General features: G+C 42.4%; 1 protein-coding gene across 1 annotated transcript in view; it reads right to left on the minus strand.

Moving 5' to 3' along the window:
* Positions 1-10,357, minus strand: part of LOC110526396 (uncharacterized) — a 183,659-nt gene extending 173,302 nt beyond the window's left edge. Inside the window, 1 exon segment of the mRNA XM_090239453.1 lies at positions 10,247-10,357. Within this exon segment, the coding sequence (XP_090095579.1) occupies positions 10,247-10,357 (111 nt within the window).

Raw genomic sequence — 10,357 nt, forward strand, 5'->3', positions numbered from 1 at the left:
CCCACATGCCTGTTTCCTGCCCACACTCTCTTATTTGTTATATTTCTTCTCTGTTGCAAAAGGTGCCTTGCTGCTAACTCTAAATGATACGTTTGAAAATAATTGATATCTGTATGTGGCCCTTTCCTTCTGAAGGGGAGAGGAAAGTAACACAATCAGGCTCTAGGGCTCCTCTCCCAGATTGAACAAAACCATTGGATGTATACTTTTAATTGTAGGCTATATTATGTTTTGTGCTGTAAATTGTCATTTTAAGTATACTGCAATTGTACACTGCTGAAAACACCCTGGTTTCCTTGATCCTTATTATTCTATAAGATTCTACTCCCTTCTGTTTTGTTACATTCTATTCTGAACCATTATTTTATATCCAATTAAATCTGCGGTTTTGATGGTTCATCTGAGTGGTTGTATAAATTATCCAGCCCAAAATTTGCCAGGAGCCTCGACAATAATAGCCCATCAGAGCAGATGTCAAGTGCATACTCCCTGTGCCTCAGGCTAGGAGGTCCCCAGATGAAAGGGTTAAATGGCATTAGGGACTGCTATTCTCTTAACCATCTGGGATCCAGTGTTCAGAGACCAAGGTTGAACTGAACTAACCCAACACATCATGGCCGTAACGCCCCGTTCTCTGTCAGACAGATTCTTTGGCTACCTGTACTGAGCATCTCCTCTAAGGTAAACCTTAAAGATGCACTCTCAAACTTTTGTATAATTTCAGCCAATAGTTTTGAATGTGGTGCTCATGAGCCAAAACGTGTCCCCATTTTTGTGTACTACATCATCCAGTTGTGTACTACGTTTTGTGTGATATGTTACAAATTTTGTAATTTGTATGATATCATATGAATTTTGCAATTCGTGTGATATGTTACGAATCCAATTAGTGCAATATGTTAGAAATGTATTATGCTGATCCCGGAGTGCATCTTTAAAGGAGATGGCTGGTAGGCCTACATGACCTATCCATCATCACAGTAGCCAATCAGAGCAACGTATGGCCAAGCACAGCCTGAAGTACTCCCTTGGCACTTCCTCTGCATCCTTTACAATGACCTGGCCTCCGCACTGGGGAATAGATTGTCTTTACTGCTCCATTTGGACGCACACACACACGCACACACACACACACACACACACACACACACACACACACACACACACACACACACACACACACACACACACACACACACACACACACACACACACACACACACACACATACACACACACACACGCACACACACACACACACACATACACACTCCAGCCACTAACAAGCCGTATCAGCTATCTTTTCTCGACTGTGTACAGGTATTGACTCAGCCTGAGACAGAGATGGAGGGAGTGAGATAGGTAGTGTGTGTGTGAGAGAGGGAGAGAAAGGTAAGAAAGGAGAGAGGAAGGAAGAGATAGAGAGGGAGAGAGAGGGGTAGACATAAGGCCGCTCTCCGCTGTTCACTTGTACTTAAGGAGCGCATTTACTTTCCATTGATTTCCAATGTTTTAGTCAATTTCCTGTCACTTTTCATTGCAAGTACATGGGATCTCAGTTTAGTTCCTTACAGGAAAAGGGAGAATGTCCAGAGGGGAGATGTGGGAAAGGTTTAAGAGAGTCCTTTTCATTTTGACACACACACAAAACAGGATAATTCTGCCATACCCACAGACCTAATGTGTTTTTTAATCTGTCATTAATCCTTACATTATTCAGATGAAGTGTGATTTATTGGGTATGCAGTTGATCAAATTGATACATCAGTAACATTGTCTCTATAATCCAAGCAAAGTATTATAATTATCTATGATTGTGTTGCTTGTGGTTTGTACCAGTACTACACAAGTCACATAGTTTGTTTCTGCCAGTGGAAGCACTGTGAACAGAAACCTGAGATAGACATGTGTTGTATTCATGTAATAATGGTCTTCAATTGCGGAAGTTCTTATAGCAAATGCCAAAACTCAAACCATATAGACGTTGCCGTACATACGTTTCCAAGACAACCACTTCATAGATCTCCTGTCCAAAACTAACATAGATGCTTCAATGGCCCTGGCTGTAGGGCAAAATTATTTGACCTTGTCTGTTAATGTATCTCTCTATTTATATATCTGTTTCTCTCACTCAATTTCTCTCACCTAATTTTCTTTCTAGTTTTCTCTGTCTATTCAAGTCTTCAGAGAACAGAGCCAAGAGAATATTTCCTTTTGAAAAACAGCACAACTCCAAACAAAGGCCATTTTTTCCTAACACATCTGCCTGTGAGCGAGACATGGCCTTAACACCTGGAAGAAATAAAGTAGCAACACAGAGAGAAAATAAGGTAGATGAATGTTTTGTGTGAGGAAGAGATTATGTTCAGAGAGAAGACAGGGGGGAATGCTGCTACACTTTCACCCCGAGACAACAGGACTAGAAAGCAGTGCCTGATTAAAACGGAAATGAGGGGAAAGGGAACATCTGAAAACGCGGCACATACTTTCATCCCCAAGACAACCAGACTGAACAACAGTGTCTGATTAAACCTGAAGCAAAGAAGAGAGCATCTGAAAGCTACTGCACCACCTGCACTATAACTACAGTATTATTACCTGTCCACGGCCAAAAATAATCTCAGTGCTGAAAAAACACCAGTAGGTTTTCTCAATGTTGATAATATCCTTCTATTGCATTTCACTTCAGGATTCAAAATGTTTTATACAGAATTGTCTGCTACCATATGTTAAATTGTGGCTATGTCCTCTTGTTTGTATACCAGAGGTGCGTCTTGATTTCCTCGACCATCTAGAGAAAATGACCCCATTGTTCCTCAGAAGCAGAGACGGAAGAGACGGTGTAGAAAGGGAAGAAAAGGACTAGAGAATCACAGGAACAGGCAATTATTTCAAGACATCCTGACTCATCTGCAGTCCTACCTTGAATCATTGAAAGGTTAGAAGGAGACAGGGTAGGAGGTACACACTCCACTCTTGCTATATATTCTTCTGAGCATACCAGAAAGGGAATGGAACCAAAACATTATACGCAGCCAGCCATTTTCTCACTGAGGAGCGGGAGAGAGATCCCAGCACACACACACTCTCTCCCTTTCTCATCGCTCTCCCTCATGTTGACTGGAATGACATTAGATGCCAGTGCTTGTTTGTGCTCTAATGACAAGTAACAGGGGAATGGGGTCTCCATGGCAACAGCCAAAGCTCAATACATCATACCTCGTTACAGTAGTCAAGAGGGGACATTTGGTCAAAAATTCATATATCAAGGGAGGAGGGGAGGGAGGGAGGAGGGGAGGGAGGGAGGGGGGAGGAATTGCCCTGCATTTGTTTTATGAAGCTGATAACCCGGCATTTAAAAAGGTGGCCTTATTAATTTCAAACAGTGGCCATGTACCAAAGTTAAATTAATGTGCAATAACCTTGGTTTGATTTTCCTGCATGTATGTGTGTGTGACTGTGCATGTGTGTGTGTACGCATGTACAGTATGTGTGTGTGACTGTGCATGTGTGTGTACGCATGTACAGTATGTGTGTGTGTACGCATGTACAGTATGTGTGACTGTGCATGTGTGTGTGTACGCATGTACTTATGTGTGTGTGTACGCATGTACAGTATGTGTGTGTACGCATGTACAGTATGTGTGTGTGTACGCATGTACAGTATGTGTGTGTGACTGTGCATGTGTGTGTGTACGCATGTACAGTATGTGTGTGTGTACGCATGTACAGTATGTGTGTGCATCAGTGGAGGGTGCTGAAGGGAGGACGGCTCATAATAATGGCTGGAACTGAGGGAAAGGAATGGCATCAAAGTTTGATGTATTTGATACCATTTCACTGATTCTGCTCCAGCCATTACCATGAGCCTGTCCTCCCCGATTAAGGTGCCACTAACCTCCTGTGGTGTGCATGTGACTGAGAGGTGTGCATGTGACTCAGAGGTGCACTTACAAATAAGGTGATTGGCTGCTCAGCAGGGCCATAATACATTGGGTATGAAGCAAGCCAAAGCAGTAGCAATAACAGGCCTTGCTAGGAAGCATGCTAAAAAACATAACAGCCGTGTTGCAACTAACATTCTAGAACAATAAATTCATCACATAGGTGGACGTGCTTCATGTCGGTGAAACAACATTTTGGCTCTGAGGAGATTTTCACTCTCTGTACAAAAAAGGACTATGATCAGAGACACATTTAGAGGGTTACATTATTTTTTACATGAAATAAACATATATTTACTCATTATAATATTATCTCCAGATGAGTGTGAGCAAGATTGACTTACCACGCGCTCATCATGTCAGAAGAGAATACGTTTGTGTAGGAGTGTTTGCCTTTTCATTGTTTGAGCCCATATGGGGAGGAGGAGAGAGGACCAATGTGCTTCTTATTTGAGTTGTGTTTAAATATCTCTCAACAGTATTAGTCAGAATGGAGACTGTAATGGGAAGGGCAGACAAGGCCAAGGTGTGTTCCTCCAGCAAGGAGACAGAGAGACAGACAGACAGACAGACAGGGACGTTGGGACAGACAGGGGCCTGGGAGGAGGCCCTGACTCCTGGCAGCACAGAGCCAGACCCACAGACCTCAACCTCCTAATCTGCCTGCACCAGTCGATATTTATTCTATCAGTGCCAGTCAGGTGCACCAAGAGCAAGGGAGGAACAAAGAAAAAAATGTAATATCAGCCACTCAATTGGCTAACAGAATAGCTCACTTTTCTACTGCAAACAACCTTATTCACAAAGTAATAGGGATCTGTCTCTGAAATCCTATTTGCCTGGGTTCAAACTCTCAGCATGGCTGCCCCTGTCAAAGTGCTTTTTGCAAGAATATCTCCAAATGTCTGTAAACAATTTCATGTCAAGATGATACTGTGCAGTGGACTTATTCAGAGTGGGTCTGTTCGCAGGGTGACAGTAATCTTTCATTAAAACAGAGAGACACCTACTGACAAGACCTCACCACCTCCCTTCTCTCCATTCTCCCTCTGTCTCCTAACCTTCTTTCTCTCTCTACCTTCTACTCTCTTCCCCCCCATCTCTTGCCAACAAATAGCCCCTTTCATTTTCTACTGTTCTGTATCATTTCAAATGTTTTCTCATTTGGAGGAGAACCATGTTTCTCTCCTCTTTATAATTCTACAGTAAACACAATGCCAATATTTGATTTATAAGGTATAAAAACTGACAAGGCAAAAGTGGAATTCCATTTTACCGCACCAGATAAGCAACCCTGAGCGACAGGCCTTTCAATAACCAGACCAAATTAATCAAATAGAAATCTGCTTCTGCAATATTCCCATATTCTTCTGAACTGATTACTTCTGTATCGGTCAGCTCCTTGTCCATATGACTGAGAAACTGACTGGTGCTTTTCCTCCTGGAATAATCAAACTGTCTCCCTCTTAAATTTAAGGGCCTATTTGCCCTCCTATTTGAATGAATTATGAGATAATCTGGTGGAAACTATAGCCACTGATGGTGATAAGGGTCTTAATCAGTCTGATATTTATACATAATCAGAATGTAATATTTATCTGAGATGGATTGGGCTCTTATGGAGGAGGTCCTAATGAGGACTCATTTTCAGACGAGTCCCTCTTTAGGAATTTTAACTCTCACCAATTGACATTTACTGACCTTATATGGAAAAAAAGGAGGTAGGGGATATCCAATGTGTTCACTCTAGCATCTGCTTCTCTTTGGGCTGTGGAGTATATGTTCTTTGTAGAGCGCCTGTGAAGGGTTAAATTATTGATGTTAAATGGCATGCCGGATTCTGTCTGCTGCCTGCTAATTAGATTGTAATTACAGCGGAGCTTTGCAAGCCTGTCTGCTCTGATTAGAAACACTTTTGCGGCCGATCCGCATGACCTTCCCTTTAAAACTTCACTACTTCAGATTAACAATGGCTACAAGGGGTAAACGCTCAACAAGTAAACTTGTTCTGATTGAAAGATAATGCAAATGCTCTTCTTTATGGTACCGACACCCCACACACCCGCACACATGCACATCCATGCACTCTGACCAAAAATCACTGTGTTCCCAGGCAATCTAAAGATCGGAGATTGCTTCCCACCAGTATTATAACTGCAAAACCAGATGTGGATTGAATTCATTGCATTAGCCCCCGCCTAACAAGACATAATTCCTAGTTTTTATAATTTCCATGCTGGATTTAACACTTATTAAGTTAGACAAGGCTTCCTACTTCCAAATGAAGAAACAAAGGCATATCTACCAGCATTACACCACTGGGGACTGAGGAGGTGAGAATCATCTGTTGTAAGGTTTGTCATAATTCCCTTTGACTGGCTGGTCCTACAACCATGAGGAAGGAGCGGATAGAGATGCTCAGACAGGGGCAAAATCTACAGATACCGTATTCCTTCAATGTGAATGTAATAGTGTATTAATGTTTCTTAAGCAATGATGTATAGATTATACTGTACATTCGAAAACGTGTAGTCCACTGGTCAGGTGGACACACACACAACAAATTACTACACTGCATTACTTTAAATACTGTGTGTGTGTGTGTGTGTGTGCGTGTGCGTGTGCGTGTGCGTGTGCGTGCGCGTGTGCGCGTGCGTGTGCGTGTGCCAGTGTGCCAGTGCCAAATACATTTAAACTCTGTTTTTCATAATTCCTGACATTTAATCCAAGTACAAATTGAACCTGTTTTAGGTCAGTTAGGATCACCACTTTATTTTAAGAATGTGAAATATCAGAATAATAGTAGAGAGAATTATTTATTTCAGCTTTTATTTCTTTCATCACATTCCCATTGGGTCAGAAGTTTACATACACTCAATTCGTATTTGGTAGCATTGCCTTTAAATTGTTTAACTTGGGTCAAACGTTTCGGGTAGCCTTCCACAAACTTCCCACAAAAAGATGGGTGAATTTTGGCCCATTCCTTCTGACAGAGCTGGTGTAACTGAGTCAGGTTTGTAGGCCTCCTTGCTCGCACACGCTTTTCAGTTCTGTCCACAAATTTTCTATAGAATTGAGGTCAGGGCTTTGTGATGGCCACTCCAATTCCTTGACTTTGTTGTTCTTAAGCCATTTTGTCACATCTTTGGAAGTATGCTTGGTGTCATTGTACATTTGGAAGACCCATTTGCAACCAAGCATTAACTTCCTGACTGATGTCTAGAGATGTTGCTTCAATACAACTACATAATGTTCCTGCTTCATGATGCCATCTATTTTGTGAAGTGCACCAGTCCATCCTGCAGCAAAGCACCAACACAACATGATGCTGCCACCCCCGTGCTTCGCGTTTGGGATGGTGTTCTTTGGCTTGCAAGTCTCCCCCTTTTTCCTCCAAACATAACGATGGTCATTATGGCCAAACAGTTGAATTTTTGTTTCATCAGATCAGAGGACATTTCTCCAAAAAGTACTATCTTTGTCCCCATGTGCAGTTGCAAACCGTAGTCTGGCTTTTTTATGGCGGTTTTGGAGCAGTGGCTTCTTCGTTGTTGAGTGGCCTTCCAGGTTATGTCGATATAGGACTCATTTTACTGTGGATATAGATACTTTTTTACCTGTTTCCTCCAGCATCTTCACAAGGTCCTTTGCTGTTGTTCTGGGATTGATTTGCACTTTTCGCACCAAAGTATGTTTATCTCTAGGAGACAGAACGCGTCTCCTTCCTGAGAGGTATGACGGCTTGTTGGTGTTTATACTTGCGTACTATTGTTTGTACAGATGAACGTGGTACTTTCAGGCGTTTGGAAATTGCTCCCAAGGATGAACAAGGCTTCTGGAGGTCTACAATTATATTTCTGAGGTCTTCGCTGAGGTCTTGGCTTTCTTTTGATTTTCCCATGACGTCAAGCAAAGAGGCACTGAGTTTGAAAGTAGGCCTTGAAATACATCCACAGGTACACCTCCAATTGACTCAAATGATGTCAATTAGCCTATCTGAAGCTTCTAAAGTCATGACATCATTTTCTGGAATTTTCCAAGTTGTTTAAAGGCACAGTCAACTTAGTGTATGTAAACTTCTGACCCACTGGAATTGTGATAGAGTGAAATAATCTGTCTGTAAACAATTGTTGGAAAAAGTATTGTGTCATGCACAAAGTAGATGTTCTTACCGACATGCCAAAACTATAGTTTGTTAACAAAAAATTTGTGGAGTGTTTGAAAAACATGTTTTAATGACTCCAACCTAAGTGTATGTAAACTTCCGACTTCAAGTGTATGTGTGAGTCTGTGAGGGAGCTCCCCGTCAGTGTTCATGAAGCAGAGGCAGTGTGGCCTCCCTCTCAGACAGAGGACTGAGGAGCGACTCTGGCCCCCACTGCACACCTGGTCTCCATTATTTCCCCATTTCACAGGCCTGCACCCCCTAACAGGGCAGCCTGGGAATGGGCCTGGCTCTTTCATCTTCCCATCATTACTGCTGCCTGCCCAGGGTCAGGGCCCAGTCTGACAGGCATTCCAGCAGCAACAGACAACAACTGATTTTGGTTAAGGAAAAAAGGAGGATGAAAAAAACCTTGAAAAAAGCTGGAGTCAGAGAAATATTAATAAGAACAAGTCTCAGAACAATTATTGCATCAAGAATTTCTTTTGGAGCCCTTTTCCGTAACCTATGTGTAACTTGAAGCCGCACCTCAAAGGCTCTGGGAGAGAGAGATCCCTCCCTCCCTTTGCCCACAACTAAACCAGGTCCTGCTCACACACACACCCTCCACCTCACATAGATACACACAGAGTACTGTAAATTGTTTCACACACACACACACACACACACACACACACACACACACACACACACACACACACACACACACACACACACACACACACACACACACACACACACACACACACACACACACACACACAGGGAGCGTAGATTATTGTAAAGCAAACAGAAACCTACATATGTCACAGATATTTGATGTAGGAATGCTGGGTGTTAGATTTATTCTGTAGGTCTATCCTTCTTAAAACCTCTCAGCAGTACAATGACTAGAGACATGTAGATCTACGTAAAGGCAGGATTCTCTCCTTGACTTTTTAACTGTTAAAGTGAAGTAGCAGACCCCATCAGACCAGGACAACCTGTGAAACACATTTATGGAGGAAAAGCATAGACCAAAAGACAGTGGAGCTCTTGTATGGTCAAGCCATTATCATTTTTACATACAATAATAAAATGAGGTGTGATAATTTATCTCTCATGTACTCTGACTTACTTTCTCATGACTTTGACATCAACGCAGAGCTATGATTTTCAGGGGTTAAAACACTCTCAAGCAGAGGTCTTGAAAAGCTCTCGGTGCATAACATTACTTTGAGGTTACAGAAATGACACCTAGGGAAGAACTTTGAAATGATTTATTGGATAAAGGAGAAAAGAGGGCGAAGAGAGGGGAGGAGAGGGCAGGAGAAGGAGAAGGAGAAGAGAAGGACAAACACATTCCCAGCACATATTCTCCTCATTACGATTGAGGGGTGAGCCTATCACTCAATTATTGGCTGCAGTCACAGGCTAATATTTCTGCCTGTCAGGCCTGATTCAGGCTCAGTTTTGGTCAGAGTTCTTCTGATGGACCTCATTTCCTGTTAAGCAAAACCAGAAGGTGCTGTGAAAAAGGCGACACCTGATCCTGTGTCCAGGAGATGGGAAATACTCCAGCAAGACCCAGGGCCTGCCAAGGCACACTCCACACCTTCCCCATGGCTCCCAGGCTGGTGGGGGGCTAAGGGCCAGTAGTTTGTCCTGCACAGGATGGGGGGTAATAGACTGATATTTGTAAATGTCTATGCAAAAAAACATTTCTCAAGCAACAATTTTGCTAGGACTGTCTGGGAGTGGTCTGAGTGGGGATGGGAAACTGAAAACTAGCTTTTTAATGCCAGAGAGGTTTGGAACTCTCTTTGTTATTGGTCTATTAACCAATTTACCGCATGGTGATGTCACCATGGAAACTCCCACCCATGCAAATCTACAGATTAGAAGGTCCTGTGTAGATTGTATTTCTTCAACGAGAAACTATCAGAAAATAACACTGATTACATTTTTCTTTACACTTTTGTAGTGTTAGTTATGTCAGCTGTTGTACAATATGATATAAAACACAGGATGAACAGAATTTTGACTGCACTAAAACAGTGTTTAATAATGGCATGTATTAGTCTGATACATTTACAAATCCTGCATAACTCGATCCATTAATAGTGTCCAGTTAGAGGTCAGGACTGCCAGCACTGACCCTCAAAGCCCCTCCCACAGACCTATGTGTCTGTAGGTCACATGACATGGGTCTGCTATCAGTGATGTGCAGAGTCTGAGCCTCCTGATGAGGTCTTCCTTCCTCTGACAT

This window comes from Oncorhynchus mykiss, chromosome 6 (assembly GCF_057628025.1).
Source record: "Oncorhynchus mykiss isolate SJ-2025 chromosome 6, ASM5762802v1, whole genome shotgun sequence".
In the NCBI taxonomy this organism is placed as follows: Eukaryota; Metazoa; Chordata; class Actinopteri; order Salmoniformes; family Salmonidae; genus Oncorhynchus; species Oncorhynchus mykiss.